The 22480-nt window shown below is 39.8% G+C and overlaps 2 protein-coding genes across 2 annotated transcripts in view; one reads left to right on the forward strand and one right to left on the reverse strand.

Moving 5' to 3' along the window:
* Positions 1-22480, reverse strand: part of acsf3 (acyl-CoA synthetase family member 3) — a 76490-nt gene that overhangs the window by 21241 nt on the left and 32769 nt on the right. The gene's annotated exons all lie outside the window — the stretch shown is intronic.
* Positions 3642-15372, forward strand: LOC311080338 (C-type mannose receptor 2-like; the record flags this gene model as incomplete). Its single annotated transcript, XM_084110254.1, has 5 exons — positions 3642-3740; positions 9422-9473; positions 9565-9918; positions 14577-14918; positions 15011-15372. Exons 2-5 carry the CDS (start codon positions 9440-9442, stop codon positions 15370-15372), a joined length of 1092 nt encoding a protein of 363 aa, XP_083966380.1. The 5' UTR covers positions 3642-3740; positions 9422-9439.

A 22480-nucleotide genomic window follows, 5' to 3' on the forward strand; every position in this document is an offset into this window, starting at 1 on the left:
CAAATGCTCGTCTTGTACCATCTCTGAGATGTGCCACGCATTGCGTCATCACGTTGGAAAGGTCATCTAGATCATCTATCTAAGTTATTTGACTGTGTACTGTGTAAAGGTAGGGAAGGACGAAAAATGTCATCTCATTTTCTCCTCCAACTTCAAAATCGTCCGACATATTTGTTTTAATTTATTATTTATTTATTTTTTTTCGTGACCTTTCCAACGTGATGACGTAATACGTGGCGCATCTCATAGATGGTACAAGACGGGCATTTGTGGTTAAAAAGTATATATATATATATATATATATATATATATATATATATATATATATATATATATATATATATATATATATATATATATATATATATATTTCTCGACTGGGATCGTGTCGAGACTTTGAAGCTGCATTGAGACGGACATTTGGACCTTCTTTGAACATTGGAATCATTGGTTGCCATTGAAGTCCATTCTGTGTAGAAAAATCCAGGAATGTTTTCCTCAAAAACCTTCATTTCTTTTCGACTGAAGAAAGAAAGACATGGATATCTTGGATGACATCAGGGTGAGTAAATTATCAGCAACATTTTTTTGGAAAGTGAACTAATCCTTTAAGTTGGCATCACAAAAGTTTCAGCCTTTCTAATGTAAATATTCAAGCGCTGGAACACGCAAAAAGGAATTTGTTACTCAAGCGCTGTGTGGGAAGTTTAACATCCACTACAATGGACAAATTCACTCAAAATTATGTAAAAAAAAAAAAATATGCCTGTGTCGGTGAGTATCCTAGTAAACATAATCTGTTATGTCTTAAGTGAACCCAAACACAAAACGCATGAAACGTGCGTGCATTTGGTCTTAAGCATCCAGCATCAGCATCCTAATAATCAGCAACCCAGCATCCTTAAGCTCAGCATCCTAATAATCCTGCTACTCTGCATTTTTAATGTTAACCAAACTACAAAGAAAAAAAAAAAACACTCACTACTCTTGAACTTTAAGAAGGATATGAATACTATGCATTGTTATTTATTTGATTAGCCAACTTCATTAAATTTCGGTACCTGAAAACTACTAGACCTGCCTGAAGAGCACTGTTCATTTAATGTGTGTGTATTGTATTTTATTTATTTGTGCCTTGGCTTTTAATTTGATTGTTTGTTCTTATTTTATTACTGACTGTATACTTCTCTGTAAATTTTAAACATTAACAATAAATTTATATTAGTTAAGCTATAAGTTTTAGCTGTTGTGGTATCAAATTGGAATAGAGGAATGTGAATTTTCACTGGTATCAAAAATTTTGCCGTCATAACTGCCTGTTTTTGTGTCATGACTGGTAAATATATTTTTGGATGGTAAATTTTCTTAAATTCTTAAATTTTGGCCAAAAAAAAAAAAAAAATTTTAGGCCCTGTTCACTGTTATAAAGGAATAAATGAATCATGGCTGATGTGCATAGCGCATTTCTACAGTGGCAACTGAAAACCTTCGCATGATAGGCGTCAGTTTAAGTCCAATGTGTTTGCCATATCAGACGGCGCAACATAAACGAGGATTTTTGTATACGAAGTGCACATATTAAACAACTGCCGTTTCTTTAATTTTCAATAAAACGTACATCTTTTTTTTCCCCGTGGACTCTCTCCCCCATCCCTCTCTCTCTCTCTCCATCTCTCTCTCTCTCTCTCTCCATCTCCAGCGAGGAGCACGGCATCAATAGAGGGCCCATCTGTTCCCATACATCAGGCTCTTCATTTCAGTTTATTAGCTGGGATAAATCATAAATATTTCATTATACATCATGGGCGGCTGTCGCGGGGACGGCGCAATTTATCAGCGCTGCCCTCTCTCGCCGCCCAGCACTGGAGCAATAAGCTTTCCAGTCTATTAAACAAGATTGATACAGTGTGTAAATTTAGATATTGGGAATTTCTTCACAGACCACTGCTCCACAGTGATAGGATGGGGTGAGGTGAAGGAGAAGCGGTAGGTGGAAGGAGACGAAGAGAGAGAGAGAGTGCGAGTGGGGAAAATGTCTGGGTGTTAACAGCAGTAAGTGTGTATTTACACTCGCCTATTTAAAATAACCCTATCCGTAAACGCAAGGTGTAATTTGGTCACGGCGGCATAACTTCCTTCTCATGGAAATGAAGCAGGAACATGTTTGAAATGAGGACTGATAAACTGTAGGTGTTTCATCCGCTTTAAGAACCCGTAATGCCCCTGGGGAGGGGTCAAAGGTCACAGAAAGTATTAAATCCGCATGTCAGGGGTTTTCTTCTACGATTAAAAGCAAAAGAAGGATAGTGTCGATGAGCATGTGGATATGAATACCACTGTATATAAACCAGCTGCAATATGATTCAACAACAACAGCTGAAAGCTACCTCTTCCATGAAAAATCATTTTTGTCCTGAACGGTAAAAAATAAACAACATTTCTGCAGTATTTCTGTAACAGTACGGAATTTAAATAATTCAATAGCAGTACACTAATTAAACGGCAAAGACTCAGATGCAGGTAAGCAATGACCCGCCAACTACATGACTACAACTTTTCAGGTCGACTAGTTAAAACGAGTAATTGCGCGAACACTGATATGAGACGCTGCATAAACGCAGTGGCAGCATTTATTTTATTAGATGTTTTCCTCATGGGGACCAAATTTTGTACCCTTAACGTAGGGTTAACCACACACACACACACACACACACACGCTCACACACATTAAAATGTGTGGCATCAGTCTACTGAAGTCACTGCAGAAGCGCTACGGCCCAGCGGCTTTCCTAATTAAAACGATAAGAAGCTATATTGCACAAGTTTTTTTCCCTCACAGTCTGCCGTTAAGTGAACGCAGCCATGTTGCAAGCTAAACAAGGACGAACACATGATGCAATGAGGAGAAAGCATCCCAAAGACGACTCGTGCATTTAAAGCGAAGTCATCCTTCACACTACTTCCACATATAGTGTCATGTGAGATGGTGAGCTGAGGTTTGGTGACAAGAGAGCACTGATTTAACATATGTTTGGTTTAGATTTTTGTAAATTTAACAGGGCAAAATATGTAGTTTTAGCATGCACACGAAAAAGACTTACCCAAAAATGCCAACAAACAAAGCCAACACTTAAAGGAGTAGTTCACTTCAGAATAAAAATGTCCTGATAATTTTCTCTCCCCCATGTCATGCAAGATGTTCATGTTCATCTCAAGATGTTCATGAGGAATAAGACTCTTATTCCTCGGCTGGGATCGCGTCGAGACTTTGAAGCTGCTCTGAAACTCACATTTGGACCTTCAACCCGTTGGACCCCATTGAAGTCACTATATGGAGAAAAATCCTGGAATGTTTTCCTCAGAAACCTTCATTTCTTTTCGACTGAAGAAAGAAAGACATGAACATCTTGAATGATGTGGGGGAGAGTAAATTATCAGGAAATTTTAATTCTGAAGTGAACTACTCCTTTAAACAAACATTAATAGGCTGTTTTGCTGGGAGCTCAGGGTGTAAACAAATACATCACACACACATCACACACACATATGCTTGCAGGAGAGGCTGAAGGGGGGTTGACAGCTCTGGAAAGGGCAGTGTGACAGAGGCCATGCTTCACGTCCAGCACACTTACACATCAGTGAACAAACACAGCGCTCTGACAAGCTGTGAGCTCCACTGCTCCTCCTGAACATGTGTGAATGACTCTATTTTCCCCGACAGCCATGAAAGCAAAACTGAGGTGAGGAACATTGACTCACTGCTTTAAGGAACGACTGTCGACTGGGTTTGTGACATTTGAACTGAGCTTCAGTTCGGATATTTATAGAAATTCACGAGCAAGGACCATGCCACAAACATGAATGTTAGAGAATTATTTATTGAAGAAAGTTCGGGATAAATTGGCAGAAGATGAAGAAGAAGGGGAAAAGGGATGGTGGTCAGGTTGATCTGGGCGTCTGGTGTTGGTGGCCGGGAGACTCAGGGCGTTTTCGCACCTGTAGAAAATTTGTTTTACTCCGAAACAGTGACTAATTAGTTACAATGTTGCAGTTTCTTCTTGGTACGGTTCGCTTCAACAAGGCAACCTTTCAAAGCGTACCAAAATGTGTTCACGCAAGTCACATGTGAGTACAACTGTCCTCTTATTGGTCAGTGTTTCCTCGGCGTCATCCATCAAGATGATTGACAAGTTCGCTTCATGAGCTTATTGTGGCTTTTTTTGTAACTGTCGAGACACACACAAACACTACACGAATGTAGCCATCATTCTCGCTGTTAAATTATATAATACATTCATATTAATACAGCAGCAAATGCAAATGCGCAGTGTCAAGACACGCAAACACTATACGAGTGTTATAATGCAGCTGGAGCCGGAATCAAGGCTTCATCGGGACAGCATTCTCGCACGGAGAAGCGCAATTACACAACATTTAAAGATGAAGAGGTGCTCTTTTGGTTTTCCACTGTGATGACTAATGTGCATAATCACAGAATCAGACACTACTGCTATTTATATCGCACATTTCCCATTATGAACTATACTACCATTTGGTCCGCTGGGTTGGATTGTTTTCACATCTCAAGCGAACCGCCCCAGAGTTTGTTTGCAATCGGTCTGAGACCACCTCGTTCAGGCGATCTCGGAGCGATTGTTTTGGTGCGGATCCGAGCACGATTGCCGTGTTCACATATGCCTAAACGAACCGAACCAACGGAGAAAATGCTCCACGTTCCGAAACAAACAGTCAGGTGTGAAAGCACCCTCAGAGTGGGGGCATCATCTCCGTTAAAGGTAGGCCGAATGATTAGGACCCCCGATATAACCTGGAAGGGAAGAGAACAGGGGATGGTAACGATGGTTGAATGGATGAAAGAGGAAAGGAAGGTTTGAGGACCCCCAAAGATTGGGAAGATCTGAGGTAGGCTTGACTTGACAGAGGTCGTTGAGATTGTTACAGATGTAAGAGCGATATGCTTGTGAAGATTCAGTTCATCTCCTCTGAGATACCTCGTACCTGAGGTCGCTGCTCCAATGCGGAAGGAATGTATTGAATGGTGTTCTGGAGATATGCCAGTGATACAGGGGATTTGATAGAAGTGCTTGCTAAGCCAGGATCTGTGGCCGGTTTTCCGGTTTCAGTAAGAAAGAGCAGAATCAAATGAATGTAAATAGGGTATTTTGGTTGTAGTTGTAGTTTTCTTCAGATGGTTTTGGACGAGAACAAAGACTATAGAATAACACAAGACGTGTCACTCGTATTGTTTTAAATGGGGAAAAGTGAAACGCTCAATAAGGCGGAATAAGTCCCGCTTTCTAAATAAGAGCCACTCGCTTGATCCAGCCTGAAAAAATTAATTTTCTGTCATAATTCGAGCGTTTAGAAACAAAATTTATGAGACAGTTGTTGTCAGATTTCATTGGTGATTTCAGATATGAAATTTAATCGTAAGCTTGGCGAACAGTTCTGGAGAATTTGATGTTTCCCCATTCAAAGAGATAGGAGCTGCACTTACATGCCCGAGAGGCGTTTCAAAGACATCTTTGACATCTTGGTTCAAGTTAGGCCAGTACACCAAAGCTTGCAATCTTTTGAAAGTTTATGAATCTGCCAAGATGACCAGCGAGAGGGTCTTTGTGTAGAGACTGAAGTAGTTGAGATTGAGTTGGGATGTATAATTGGTACACATTTTTGTGTGGAAACTGGACAATTCGGAAGACTTTATCCTCTAATATGGAACATTTTGAGGAATTAACAGTGATTTCTCCTGATTATACCATTTGTTTGTACAGATGGACTATGTCTGGATCCGTCTGCTTTCTAGAAGTCAAAATCTGTGATTGGCAGATCTTCCATTTTCTCAGATTTCACCTTTGACTTCAGAGATAGAGCATAGGAACAAGTCAGAAGGTCCGGTTCATTAATGTCCACAGGGGCTCAGGACAAAGCATCAGGAACCGTATTATACTTCCCCTTCCTGTATGTCACTGTGAAGCTGAATTTCTAGAGTCGAAGTGCCCACCGAATAAGACGAGTGTTAGGTTTCTGTATTTTGAAGACCAACATCAAGGAAGAGTGATCAGTGATGACGGTGAAGAATTTTCCTTCCAAGTAGTACCTCAATTTTTCAAGGGCCCACACGACTGCCAAACATTCTTGCACGGTGGTCGTGTGATTTCTATCCACCGGATTCAAGGTACGACTGGCAAATGCCAAGACTTCCTCAGTGCCCAAGTCATGTTTGCTGCACCAGGACAGCTCCTAGGCCGACCTCATATGCTCAGTGTAGACGACAAATGGCAGATTCAGATTCGGATGTCCCAACACAGGTGAAGACACAAGGAGCAGTTTTAGAGCTTGGAGGGAAGTTTGACATCCAAAAAGTCCAAATGGATTTAGCATCTTTCCTTTTTAAGGCATTTTTAAGGCATTTAAGGGTTCAGCCACTTGAAAAAAGTGTGGTACAAACCTATGAGACCAACCAGCCATGCCTAAAAATCTCTGGACTTCCTTCATGTTCTTTGGCACAGGAATATCTTGAACTGCTTTGTTTTTTTTCTGGATCTGCCTTAATTCCAGTAGCAGTCACAATGTGGCCAAGAAACTTTAGAGAAGTATGGAAAAAAAATTGTTTTCTTCATTATTAACAGTAGGGATGGGAACCGAGAACCGGTTCTTCTTCAGAACCGGTGCCCAGTGAATCGATTCCTTGGAACCGTTAGTATGCCTGCTTAACGATTCCGCTTATCGGTTCCGCTCGTTCAAATGTGACACGACGTCACACACGTGCTGCGTTGTTTTGGTTCAGAACGTAGCAAACACTATGAGCAAACATGGCATCGAGACAGAAGCGCTCTGACCGCGTCCTAACTACATGCGACGCGACGGCGCGACACGCGATAAAAAGTATAATTTTCCATGTTAATCAAAGTTTAACCAGCCGCGACACGCGACGATTCTATTTGAAACGAATCCTATTTTACTGCGACGTCGCGCTGGAACAACAATCTCAAAGTGTGGCTATGATAATATCAGGTACTATTTTTGTGCTTTATTTAATGTTAAAAGCGTGTATAATGTGACTGAATATCATTTAGTGCTCCAGCTTTGTAGCTGTAAAAACAACAATGGATAAGTCACATAAGATCTTGAAATTAAACAAATGGAAACAAAAACGTTCAAAATGTGAAGAAAACCTGTGTATTATTTGACAAAGATTGTTTTAGTAACTCAATAGCCTAATCCAAATGAGCACTGTTAATATTCCAAAAGACACAAGCTCTTCCTAAACTGTTTTCAGTCTGTGTTTTTAGTTTTTATGGCACATAAATGGCAGTTTTATTTATTTTTTTGTCCGGACCAATGAATGTGAAAATTGTCAATTTCCTAATCCTAAGGCACTCTTCTTGATAATCTTTCAAGGCACACACTAGTGTGCCATGGCATACTGGTTGAGAAACACTGCCCTAGGCTATAGGTCCCTGGACTTTACTTTGAGAAGTAGCTCACCTACTTTTAGGTTTGTTCTGAGGTTGCTACACATAATTTGTGTATACTCTGTGCTGTGTCTTCTGATCAGATATTAAAGCGAGTTAATACAAACAAATTTGTACTTATTCCCTCACCCAATAAGAATCGATAAGAGAATCGATAAGGAATCGGATCGATAAACAATATCGATAATGGAATCGGAATCGTTAAATTCTTATCAATTCCCATCCCTAATTAACAGTCAGATGGGCCTCTTTCCAAAACTATGACTAAAATATGACTAGAACAATAACACTCATTGTTTATCCTTCTGTTTCATATCAGAGATGGAAATATTTTACAACCACAACGTCTGAATGAGGTGTGGACATAAGCAATTGATAAGGATGTGTTTACATTCAAATGTGTTCTTGTTTAATTAACAAAGAAACAGTAACAGTAGGAGTATGAAATTAAACAACAACAGAACTTTCACAAAGAGACGAATTCTAAAAAAAAGTAACAATATTTTAATGTCCGCATTCACTCCTTATCACAATCAAGTATTTAGACAGAGGAAATAAAGACACGTTTATTCTGAAACATCAGCAGCAGAATATGGTTATTATTTCAGTGGGATAATGACAGTCCAACAACCTTTACTAACATTATAAATGGACTTTAGGGGAATGAAACAGCTGTCAATCGAATAACTGTCACAATATTTTGGACAATTTCATGCTTTGTGGGAATAGTTTGGGGATGTTCCTGTTCCAACATGACTGCGCACCAGTGCACAAAGCAAGGTCCATAAAGACATGGATGAGCGAGTTTGGTGTGGAGGAACTTGACTGGCCTGACCTCAACCCGACTGAACACCTTTGGGATGGATTAGAGCGGAGACTGCGAGTCAGCCCTCTCGTCCAACATCAGTGCCTGACCTCACTAATGCGCTTCTGGAGGAATGGTCAAACATTCCCATAAACACATTCCTAAACATTGTGAAAAGCCTTCCCAGAAGAGTTGAAACTGTTATAGCTGCGAAGGGTGGGCCAACTCCATAATAAACCCTACGGATTAAGAATGGCAAAACCTTTGGCAATATAGAGCATATAATTTTAAGGTCCATATTAATATCAGTGTTGGGGAAGCTACTCTGAAACTGTAGTTTGACAAGTTACAAGCTACTCATAAATTAAAGAAGTTAAACTACAATCAAGCTACCCTTCTGAAAAAAAGTAGTTCGCTACATTGACACTACTTTTGAATTTTTTTTACAATTACGTTGTATATTACAATTGTATATTACAATTGTTAATGAAGCATGCTTTAAGTACAATGTTTGGGGCTTAAAACAATACAATGCAATACAATTAAGATAAGAGTACAGCTTTATTTTGTTAACTATCCAAAGATACAATACTCAACTGTTGCCTACATCTCAAACTGACTGTTCAAAGTGCAAAATTGCTACAAATGTCACATCAATGCAAGAACAAAATATATGCAACTGAATTTGGATTCACATTAGTAGACAAAATGCAGGTTAAACTCACAGCGCATGCAGTGATGCAGCGTACTGTGAGCATGATTTTAGTTTGTAATCATACAAGAAGACAATGTGCCCCTTCAATGCATTGTAGTCTCGTCAAAACTGGCCTACACTCTTTTAAAAGCAAATGAGCTGCTGTTAATGTTAGCAAATGATCTACTCCATAACTGATTCAAATATTAAAAAAAAGAGTGGTGGACAAATACAAAAATGAAGAAGTAAAGTATGAAAATTAGGACAATAAACAAATGATGTGATATGCTTAAGTAGGAATGAAAGCAGATATAATAATCACATAGTTTAAAGCTATAGACAGAAACACAACCTCTAAGTAAGAACAACTCACATCTTCATTTATCAACCACAATAAGACTTTGTCTTTGTCTCACTTTTCAGTGAGTTTTTTCCTCAGAAATGGACCGAACTCTATATTTCATTCTTCTCATTGGTGAGTGTGTTTGTTGTTTTATTTATGGTTTATAGTTTCATCAGGTTTGATCCTGTTATGAAAAAATTAAAGCAAACCCTCTCTTTCACAGCTCTCTGCTCCGTATCTGAATGTGTTCAGCGTAAGTATCACTTTATAAACATGTGGAAGACCTGGACCGAAGCTCAGAGATACTGCAGAGAGAAATACACGGATATGGCCACCGCTGACAACATGAACGACATGAACGAGCTGAAGAAGAGTCTGAATGATGAACGTGTCTGGATTGGGCTGCAAAAGACGGGTGGTAATAAATGGCAGTGGTCTTCAGGTGATCCTGCGCTCTATCTGAACTGGGCTACTACACAACCTACTGTTAAATATGAGTGTGCATTTATGAGAAATGGAGAATGGTATGATTGGCCATGTAGTAACAGCCTGACTTTCATCTGCAATTCATCTAACAGTAAGTGCAGCTCCATACAATGACAACAAACATTAATTCATAAAACGACCCACCATATACTGTACAACATTGTAATGCAATACTAAATGCTTCAACTGTTTTATGTGGTCATAAATATAGGGCAGAATGTGGATATTTGTCACACTTTCAGCTTCTGTATAGAAAATAAATCGATATTGAACGCATGTTGATCTTTTGTTGTTGATAACTGTGGGAATTTGCCATTAGAGAGCATAGAGAATTATATTTTTTAGCAACATTTATGCTGTAAATTATAAATTCAAAAATATCAAACTAATTCATTACCATTTATGTTGGTCAAAACAGTAATCAATGCATACAATTTCGACATATAGTAGACATACAACAACTTGACACATCTGGATATTTATGAACAAAACTTGTCTTGAGAACAAATACGAATGACATATGACACGGGGGTTGCATGGAACGAGCTGCAGTTGTTATGAAATAAAATGTTATAAAACTAACTCATATTATTCTAAATTATTATAGTATAGAATTATTAGTATTCGTGGCGGGACGCTTTAGATTCTAAGGAGCATTTGATTGGACAGAAGATGTGATGAGAAGCTGAAATCCACAGTGATGTCATAAAAATCCGTGATCCATTTTAGTGATCCATTTTAGAAGTGAGAGACTGTAAATTTTGTAATCTCCTAAATGCGAATTTTGTCATTGTTTTGGAACACACCAGCTTATTCATAACCTTAAGTCTAACATATTCATACTAAAAGCTAAAAAACGTACATTTTGATTTCAGGGGGCCTTTAACGTGGCATAATATAAGACGACAGTGGCAATAACAGACCAAACTCTGTAAACACTTTCCTAATAATTCTATGTACAGAAAAGCAGATGAGTCAAGAATATGAAAGCAATGCGTTTAATTACACGTTAAGCGTTTTCCTCCCATAGAAAATCATTATAAAGAAAATGCTTAACATGGCTTAATGCACTATGGACAGTGATATTAACAGACCAAATTCAGTAAACACCTTATTAATAAACCATGCTATGTACAGAAAAGCAGATGAGCCCAGAATATGAATGCAACACATTTAATTACAAGTTAAGCGATGCCATTCAGTCGGTCACTCTCGACGACAGAATTGGGATCTCGCTTGAGAGACCAATCCACTTCGAGTGTAACTAAACGAGCCAATGCACATTGTCAATTGCGCCAGCTGCTCTGCCACACAGCGTGGGTATATAATGAGCAGCAGGTGCATCACATATTTGCCTTTCACTTCGGAGCCGAGCACGGTGTATGTTCAGCTCTACTAATTCTCTTAGAGTGTTTTACGAGCGTTATTTCTGGGAAGAAGCCTCTCGTGGCGTTGGTGTGACGGCACGTTTAAGCTGTGATCATGACTCAGAGCTGAAGAGAAACCAGAAGAGGGCTACTTCGGCTAATAGCACTTGTAACAGTGTTGGCTTCCCCGCCAAGACCACCTCCTCAGGCCCAACACTCCTCCTGCACACGGAAAACCGTGGAGCTTCCGAGAGAGCGTGCTGACCCCTCCCAGGCGGTGCCAGTCGTTTCTTTCGGGGCTCCACTGGATGACCAAATGTCCATCGCTGCATCAGAGGGTGAGCACAAGTCCTCTGGGCATGATGACTCGGCTGCGTTACCCACTACGGGGATCATAGAGTTGACCGAGTCAGACCCAGAGCTGAACGCTATGATTTCCTGGGCCGACGCGAGCGTTGGGCTCGAGTGGAACCCTCCACCGTGTCCCGAACCCTCAAGGCTGGATGTTTGTTTTTTTGGGGCAGCCCATGTTGGTTCTCTGTGCCCTGTCCCAGTACCTTTCTTCCTGGAAGTGCATGAGGAGGTGACTAGGTCGTGGACGGCACCTTTAAATGCCCGGAACCGGCCTGTTGCCTACTCCCCCCTTACTACCCTTGACGGTGGGGCAGCTAAGGGGTACGTGGATATCCCTCCAGTGGAGCGGTCGGTTGCGATGCAATTGTGTCCTAAGAGCGCTAACACTTGGCAGGGTAATCCACGTCTCCCCTCCTGGGCCTGTAAGTTTTCGTCTGCTCTCGCAGGCAAGGCTTACAGATTCTGTGGAGAGGCTGCCTCTGCCCTGCATGCCATGGCACTCCTGCTGGTCTACCAGGCCAAAGCGCTCATGGAAATGCACAAGGGTAATCCCGACCCAGGTGTTTACCGCTGGTGAAAGGAAGAGCAAGCGGCCCTGAGACAGGCAACCCAGAGATGGAGGGAACTGCTCTTCGGGAGATGGTGACAGCACCACTCCCTCCCCCGGAGGAGGGCCGGGTGGAGAATCCTTTGTTTTCTTTTCTTTATGTTCCGCAGCTGGCCCCACAGCCAGCGGTACCCACTCCTTCAATAAAAGAGCAGTTTCCAATATCTCTGTGTGCCACGAGCCAATGTCTATTGGCTCTCGTTCCCCTCTTGGCAAGGCGGCGAGGTTGACCGTGCACGACACGTTGCCTTACCGCCCTCATCCCCTTCTTCAGTCACCAGCGGACAACAGGGTGCGGTTCGAGAACGCAGCCCAGCTTTCTCACACATCCTCTGTCCAATCGTGGAGCCAGGTGAGTGTTGCACCACACACCCAGACCCCATAGGTACATCTGTGGTTCCGTTGGTGCGGTCTCTGGGAGCCTGGCTAGCGTCTCCGACGTACGGTCGAGAGTGACCGACTGAAAGGGAATGTCTCGGTTACGTATGGTAACCCTCCTTCCCTAAGGGAGGGAACGGAGACTTACGTCCCGTCGCCATGTTTTCTGTACCGCTGGGTGGCCGGTAGGGCTGCAGCTATCGATTATTTTTGTAATCGATTAATCTAGCACTTAATTGATTGATTAATCGAATAAAAAAAATGTGTGTGTTTTTAAACAACCAAAACAAATAATGCATAACGAAAATGATGTGGCTGTAAAATGACCAAGCATTTGGCTTTTATTTCTCAAAAAAAAAAAAGTATTCCAACTCCAACATTTGGCTCCAAAACTAAGCCTATTTATTGCATTTATTGCAAATTTATTGCATTTATTGCACATTTTTTACCCATTTAGTGTTTATAAGTGCCAGTGCCAACAATTATATAACAATACAGTTGTCAACTTACTGTAAAACATGTATAACATGTAAAACTATGAATACAAACTTAAATAGTAAAGGCCATTTGGCCTTAGTTTTGTGTTCATAATACAACATTACAAAAAAAAGGATTGCACCTTCTGCAAATTACCCACCTGAGAACAAAAATAAATGAAATGAATATAAAATATCAAGCCAAACAGGTACAAAATGTATACAAAAAATAAGTGTAGCTTTGAAAAGGGGAATGTTTTATTGCAAATATGCATTTTGTTAAAGAACAGCATTTTTGTTTTTCACTTAGGCTAGTTGAAGTATATTAGCACGTTTTGTAGTATTATATTTTTTTGTTAATTGAAAATGTTCTATGCTCAGTTACTTTGGTAGCCGATTATGTCTTCCCCAAAAGTACGAGTGGATTTGGAGAAGCAGGCTGGGGAGTTTCATTTTTTGTTGTTGTCTGTAACTATTTGGCAGACGTGACATAGCTTACAAACAAGGTCTCGCAAAGACTGCAATACAATATTTGTTCTTCCATCACGTCCCGGTGTATACAGTGAACGCATGCTGAAATTATTGTTGCGTGGCTACATAAAAGTTTAAGCATATGTGATGCATTGCCGCAATTGGTCTCGTGAGAGAGACGAGGGTGCGGGTGCGGGTGCATGCGTGTGTGTGTGTGTGTGAAGGGGTTCTTTTTTTAGGCTATACTCTCTTGCAATTGAACGTGAATACGTTTACTACTTAAAACATCAAAGCTAAACATCATATCTAGTCAACCCGCATCACGACATCACTACAAATACAGTATGGGATTAAAATCAGCGAACATCAATGTATAGGCTTAGGCACGGGCGGAAATATTGGCGCTGGGTCAAAAAAAAAAATGCGGGGGACAGAAATGTTACCTTGTTTCAGCGACGCTGAAAGGAAGCAATCCCAAACTTTAGACATTCTCTGCCGTTTATGGACATCTTTACTCTCCGCCATCGCGCCAACTAAATTCAAAATTGATCACACGCTATGGTGTGCTTCCTGAACATTGAACAACGGTCCGTGTGAAACAATCAGATCCCTGCGCGTATAGTGCGGGTCATAGGAATTTAACGAGGCTTCGAGGCAGAGTTTTTGCCTCAAGGAATTTTTGTAATCGAGTTAATCGAGTAACTCAATGAATCGTTTCAGCCCTAGTGGCCAGGTCTCCGGCTCGGTTCCACAGCAAAAAACAAATATGCGATGCACCTGCTGCTCATTATATACCCGTGCTACCTGGCTGAACAGCTGGCACAATTATCGCATGCCAATGTCTATTGGTTCATTTAGTTACACTCGAAGTGGATTGGTCTCTTAAGTGAGATCCCAATTCAGTCGGTCTACCTCCGATGTGCGTCTCCCCTCCTTCAGGAAACGAGGGTTACCATATGTAACAAAGACGTTTTTGAATGACATGTTTCTAATGCTTCCACTGTTTCTCCTGTTCACATCCAAAACATAAAGCGGCATACGAATAATGAACACAAACTGATTCATGAATCTGTTTCCATTTGTTTTTCTTACACAGGACTTGTCTTTGTCAATCAGATGATGAATTGGAGAGACGCTCAGAGTTACTGCAGACAGAATCACACTGATCTGGTCAGTGGGAGGAACCAGAATGAGAATCAACAGGTTCAGAAGTTCATCAATGATAGTCACATATCTAATGATGTCTGGATCGGTCTGTTCAGAGACTCGTGGCAGTGGTCAGATCAGAGTCACTCCTCATTCAGATACTGGGCTCCTGGCGAACCTGATAATAGGGGAGGTGCTGAAAACTGTGCAGGGATGAGGCAGCTCACTAAGGGACACTGGCATGACTACTCTTACTCTGACACCTCCAGATATCTTAAAGTTCACGCTACATGTCTGACATGACAGATTCCTCCACAGTGTTTGTTCCACATGTTTTTGATCAGTCTCTCTCTAGTTTTTGCTTGTGGTTTGTTTTGTGTCCAGATGAACTGATTCTGATCAGAGAGAATCTGACTTGGCCTGAAGCTATGAGATACTGCAGGCAGAATCATGTGGATCTGGTCTCGGTTCATTCAGACGAGATGCAACGCCGTGTGATGAATGTGGTTAAACGTGCGTCTACTGAGGAGGTGTGGTTGGGTTTACACAACTACTGCCAAATGAACATGTGGCTCTGGTTGAGCGGAGAGATCGTGTGCTATCAGAACTGGGCTCCAGGGAACGGAACGACTCCGGAAAACTGCAGCCTCACGAAGAGAAAAGGAGCAGTTCAGTCTGGAGGAGATCAGCGCTGGATCAGCCTTCCTGAGACTCACAAACTCAACTTCATCTGCATAATTTATTAGTGAAAAGAGGTGTAAATGTTTGTGCGTTTACTTACATTCACTGATTTCATTCTTTATTATTTTTCTTATATACTTTTAAGTGTTTGATCATTAAGTAAAGATCATGGTCCATGAAGATATTTTGTAAATTTCCTACCATAAATATATAAAACATTTATTTTTGTGAGTGAATGCAGCACAATCGCCAACATAAATGGACAATTTTAAAGGCGATTTTCTCAATGTTTAGATTTTTTGCACCCTCAGATTCCAGATTTTGTCCAAATATTTGTGCCAAATATTGTCCTATTCTAACAAACCATACATCAATGGAACGCTTATTTATTCAGCTTTCAGATAATGTATAAATCTCAATTTCAAAAAGTTGACCCATGTGACTGGTTTTGTGGTCCAGGGTCACATATATACAATGTTTACTCTGTCATTCACTGTGAGGTTTTGCCTAGTGTTCCACTGCATCTGAGCATTATTCCTGGTTTCATGTACGACTGCCGCACTATATGGTGTATTTGAGTTCTTAAAGCCTTTTGGGTATTTTCATAATAATAAAATATAGGCCCATTTATAATGCAATGCTAATCGACATAGCCTTCATCACTGTATAGAATACTATAACATAATATATTGTATGCCTTATTCTACTTTAAGAAGCCACATAAGCTCACAAAAGGAAGTTATTTCAAAAACTCGATTGACGTTATGAAGTGAGTAAAAACATGAAATATAATGTTGTCTTTAGTTGGACAACAGGTTTATGAATGCTTCACATTGCAATTTTGGAAAGATGTTTGACATGTTGCTTTTTCAAATGCACGTTATAAATGACTTGAATTCACAGCGCTTTTAAAGATGGAGAAGTATTTACTCCTGATCATAGATCCGCTCTTCTCTAACACACTGTGCATATACATAAAAAAACTACAGAGCTTTGATCATAAAACTAAGCATTTAAATACCTATAAGCATTTAAATAAAGATATTATTGCAGATAAAGAGTGACGACTGATGTTTATTTGCTTGTATTCAAAGTGGCATTCATTGCATTCACGGTATTAATTTCATCCGTTCATGGATTCCCTGAGAATTGAACCCATGACCTTGGCGTTGCTAGCATCATGCTCTACTGTTTGAGCTACAGGAATGCTTTCAGCATATTTGAGCAAGATTCGTTTGTGATTGGCATATTGCAGAGCTCTTTGAGATGAACAAGAAACAAAAACACATCAACGAATAGATCAATGAAGGATAATGTTGGCAGTCAGCATATAAAGTGTTGTCTTCCTCTAGTATGAGCACAACTTCTGAGTTGTAGATTAAGTGCAGTTTGATGGAAAGTGATCTCTGTTAAGTAACCAGATATACAGTAAACACTCACAGCAACATGAATATTAATACAAGGATTTTAGAGCATCATAACACTTCTAGCTCCTCGGAGAGCCTAATGAGGACGAATGACAGACAAACACTGACAACATAAATTACATTTATCTTCCTTAATACTTTCCCCACCATTGATGAGTTTTTCCCAGCAATCTATGTTTTCACTGTTATACAGTAGGGGGCGCTAATACACATCATCTTAAATAGCACAGAATCTCTGGATCTAAAAACAAGCAAAGAAGCAGTAGAAACAAGCCATAGAAGCATTGCTGACGCACATGTAAAATAATGCAATCATCAAACAGCATATAAATCAAAACTGTTACAGAATAAATGTCGACCCAGGACGAGCTACAGGACTTTGGGGGTGTTGATGGACTCAGTCGACTCCATCTGTGTTTTGATCATCGGACTGAATCCCATCTGGACAAAGTCTTTGACAAAACGTGATTATCTCAGCTTTTTGTGCAAAATATTTGCTTTTTTATGAAACTAACCCACATTCAAGTGCTGATAAAAAAGAATGCATGAAACAAGAAATAAAAGTGTTTTTTTGTTTTGTTTAAAAGCAGAGGATCTGTTCTTTCTTTTGGCAAATTGCATGTTCAGATATTCATACAACAAAATATTCTGGTGGCCATGAAAGTTTTGTGAAAATGATCAAAAGTGGTGATTGTCATTGTTACACTACTGCATGATCAAGTCCTTGTTTAATATTGTATAAACAACATTTCATTCAAATGTCCACTTAATATTTAATATTTGGCCACTTCTTTACGATAGAACTTGAACAAGAAAGTGGACATCAAAACATGCAAACTCGATTGTTTAAACTTTTTGAAATCACGATGAACAACAGTTTGCATATTTAGAAACATATTTGTTCTCCTGTGTTGGAGTATGTTTATAAATGATTATGTTATAAATCTGGTGAAATGACACACGTTGCATTCCCAGATGAACGTTATAAGCAACACAAACTCAACAAAAAAAGTAAATGACGCTCCACGCATGTAAATGATAACAGTGCTACACTTAGCTATGAAACACAAAGCGCATTAGACATTTTGGGTCCTATTTTAACGATCTAAGTGCATGGTCTAAAGCGCACGGCGCAAGTTCACTCAGGGCGTCCGAATCCACTTTTGCTAGTTTAACGACGGGAAAAATAGTCGGCGCTCCTGGCGCATGGTCTCTATTTTTGTCTCTATTCTCATAATGAGTAATGGGTGTGTTTTGGGATTTACATGCGTTAAACCAATCAGAGTCTCATCTCCCATTCCCTTTAAATGCCAGTTGCGCTCACGCCACGGCAGATTCGTATTTACATGACAGAATTTGATAGTGGAAAGACCGAACGCGTCTCCAGAGCACAAACGGATCTGCTCATGCACAAGGTAAAAGTGCTCAAGCAGAACATCTACGGGACAAGCCGGATTCCACCATATCTTTATGTACAATAATAATCTTTTACATTGTAATCCTTTTATTTTAAATATTTGGCATGTGTGTGTGCTGCTGTGCGTCCCTGTGTGTGTAATAAGCAGAGTGTACGCGCGTTGTGGACCCGCCTATAGGCGCACATTACTAACGCGCTCTGTAAATAACAAAAAAAATATTGCGCAGTCTATTTCTGTTGCATCAAAATAGCAACGTGCCAACAATGCGCCAGAACACACCTCGTTTTCAGACCAGCAGCCCATGGGCGCACATATGGGCGCAAATGCATTTGCTATTTTAACAATGTGGCGCAGGACGAAAAAATGATAACTGCGTCGGGCTGAAACTATACATCATCCAACATATCATTCATTACATCAATGAGCTCATTGTTTCTGCCTTAAATTAAAACATTATTATTATTATTAGCTAACTGTGTGATTTTTATATGTACATTTCTGAAATGCATAACTTGGACAGTTACGTCTGATAACAGATCACTCTAAATTGTAATGTATAAAGATGCATTTTCTGTAAAGCGGCTTTGAATCTATATGTATTGTGAAAAGCATCCTGTTTTCAACACACTATGAAATAGGATGCACTAATTCTAATCTTGCATTCTATTTTGAAAGACAGTGTGCCCATTGGGACACAGCCGTAGTCTTACTCTGGTAATTAAGACCCGAGCGAGTGCTTTACACTTGGGTGAGTGATCTTATTTGTCTAATATGATTCAGTGAGAGGGGGCGGAATTACTTTATGTTAATGGCACTGATTGTGCAGCTCGCATCTGATAACAGCTCGACTTTAATATGTCATGGAGGTTTTGATTCTGAATAATATTCAGCTGTAGAATTCAAACACACAATAAAAATGATTCCAGAATGTTTTGAGTTTATTTTCTTATTCCATTGGCAAATTGCTTTTTCTTTCTTTTAGCACAAATCTAACAAAGTAGATGGTGTAGAAAAGATAAACTTAAAGTGCCCCATTGTGCTTTTTCGGATATTACCTTTCATGCAGTGTGAAATAGATCTGTCAGTGAATGTAAAAGGTCTGCAAAGATTCAAAGTGCAGATAAATGGAGTTATTGTCTCCTAAAAGAAAGAAGCGATTCTGAACTGCCTGATTCGAGTCGTCAATGATTCCAGTCTACCTAGATTTGTAACAGATTTAAATAATGCCAGGCTGTGGTCTTGATTGGCTGAATAGCATCTCTTTGCTCCGCCCTCAAACACTAGTTGTATCTGAGACTGGAAGAGTTTGGTTTGTGATGTTCGTGTCGAGAAAACGCTGTTTTCTGCTGCCAAAGCAAATCCACTTTCAGAAGGATGGGGACTGGTACTCTATACGGTAAAACTGACGCCATCGTTACTGTTTGTATGACTGGAAGTTGTCGACCAATCACAACAGACTGGACAATCAAACCAATCAGAGCAGAGTAAACCAATCACAACATACTGGGTCATCTGACCAATCAGAGCAGAGTTGGCTTTCGGAAAGGCGGGGTTTAGAGAGACTGAATCTTTGATCAATCCATTCCAGACACTGTAAGAAAAGAGCTGAGGCTGCAATGTATATTATGAGAAAATTAAAGTGTTTTTGACCTTGGATGCATGTAATCCATTGAAGGAAACCAAATTAGGAGCTTTAAAACAGCATAATAGGAAGACTTTAATTAAAAATAATCTGAAAACAATACTTAGAGACTGATTTACTAAACAGGGCAAATTGGCATGAGACCACAATCCCATAAAAGCCCCGATGGGAGTGGAAAGTTGTGCGTGTGATTTACTGACAATGCACACATTAAAGAACAGATACAGCCGGATCATTTCCATAATGACCAACGCAGCCGATCAAGAGCAAAGCAAATTTGCAAATCTATCTGAATTTTTACCTTATTGGAATCGAAATCAGGAATCAATAAGAATCGGAGTCGTTAAAATGCAAGTGATACCCAACCCTAATCCTGACAGTATTTTTTAACACCAAAAGAGGGTTTGCGTTGTTGCAAGCTCTTAGTAACTCTGGCCTTTAAAGGGTTAGTTCACCCAAAAATGAAAATTCTGTAAGTAATCACCCTCATGTTGTTCCAACCCCGACTTTCGTTCATCTTCGGAACACAAATTAAGATATTTTAGAGTGAGTTCTGAGTGAGTTGCGTGTCAGAACGCAGGCTCACTATTGGCCGACGCTGGTCATGTGATGCTGGCCAATAGTGAGCCTCCATTCTGACGTACAACCCAGAAGCGCTGCGCTGTTACACTACGTAAACTCGCTCAGAGAACAACAGAAGAACATGAATAGTTGAATAAAGTCGTTATTTGTGTTTGTTTTTTGCGCACAAATAGTATTCTCGTCGCTTGATGAACTTAAGGTTGAGCCACTGTAGTCACTTGGACTATATTAAACATTGTCTTTACTAACTTTCTGGGCCGGCAAGTTTCAATAACAGAGAAGCCTATGGAGGAGTGAGTCAGCTCTCAGATTTAATCACAAATATCTTCATTTGTGTTCTGAAGATGAACGAAAGTCTTACGGGGTTGGAACAACATGAGAGTAATTACTGACAGAATTTTTGGGTGAACTAACCCTTTAATATCTTACACATCCTTGCTTCTTCACCAAATGTTTTGTTTACAGTGTAAATGTTGTCCACCTCCTACAGAACCATGGCCATCTACATCAAATCCACGAACAGGAATAAGGTCTCTCTAGCTCAGGAGAACAGGACTAGAGTAAAAAGTAGACTAGGTCAAGCATCTGTAGAGGACAGTCCCTCAGTGAGACCGAAGGGAACCAGGGCAGACATATCTCCAGGAACACCTCAGAGCTCTTCAACATCTCAGACTCAAGTTTCACATTCACCAAGAGCAAACTGACCCCTGCTATAAGCACAAGACACACTCAGGACTTGCTGTAGCTTCTGGGTGTGTGTGTGTGTGTCCGTCCATTTGCCTGTTGGAAGGACATGCAGAGCCGTAAGTGCTACACAACAACGTTTGTTGGGCTTTCCCACATCTGACTCCAATTGACCATTCGCAGGGAGTTTGATTGACAAGCGATCTGACCAATCATAATCCGCCATCCGCCATTTTTGTCCGACAAAGCAGTCAGGAGAGTTAGTAGATTAACGTTGAAGGATTTGAACTTGAAAAACGGTGTGTACTGACGTCTTTCCGCAGTTAAAACAACATTCTTTCTTATGTTCATTCATGTTTATTTGATGCTATAAATTAATGGATTAATTACTGCATTAATATGTGCTAATAAACAGCTAATATCCTAGTAATATGCATGCTAATAAGCAACTACTTATAAGTGAGAATTGGAGCCTAAACTAAAGCGTTACCTGCACTATAATACATGCACGATGCCTTATCAACAACCTTATAATGTGTTGCATCATCTCATGAATAATCGTAACAACAGTAATAATACTTAGCTATTTGTGGTTATAACTATTAAGAGTATGATGATTTATAACACATAATTTTATTCATTATATCCCCTTATGATGCATTATAAATGCATGGTTATAATACATTGAACTCTTAAAAGTTATAACCACAAATAGGCAAGTATTATAATGTATTGTAACTGTTTTTATGATTATTTATCAGATGATACAACAAATTATAAGGTTGTTTATAAGGCATGTATTACAATGCATTAAGAATTTCGGGTTACACTTTATTTTAAAGTGTCATTGTTACAGTGTAATTATATATTTAAGTGCTGAGTAATATTAAGCAACTACATGTACTTACTATAGGGTTAGGGTTAGGATTTGGTTGAGGGTTAGTTGCATGTAATTATACATAATTTACTGTTATTACTATGGTAAGTACATATAACATATGCAACAAGGACACTGTAAAATAATGTGTCAGAGAATTTATAGCTTTATAAAGCACAGCATATTTAAGGGATAGTCCCCCAGAAATGCCCTCATGTCATTCTTTCTTCTGTGGAAAATTAAAGGAAATATTTTGAAGAATGTTTGTAGCCAAACAGTTCCTGAAGACCATTCAATGGAAGTCAATGGGAACCAAAACTGTTTGGCAACCAACACCATTCCACATATCTCCTTTTATATTCTGCAGTACAAAGAAACGCACACAGGTCTGGAGTGACATGAGCGTGAGTAAATAATGACAGCATTTCATTTTTGGGTGAACTATCCCTCAAACAGTCTGTGACAGCAACAATAAGGTCAGTTCTCCCTCTCTCCCCGTCTTTCACTCCTCACACACACACTGTCACGCGAAGTACAATCAGC

Source organism: Abramis brama, assembly GCF_963993115.1.
Source record: "Abramis brama genome assembly, chromosome: 3".
Lineage (NCBI taxonomy): Eukaryota > Metazoa > Chordata > Actinopteri > Cypriniformes > Leuciscidae > Abramis > Abramis brama.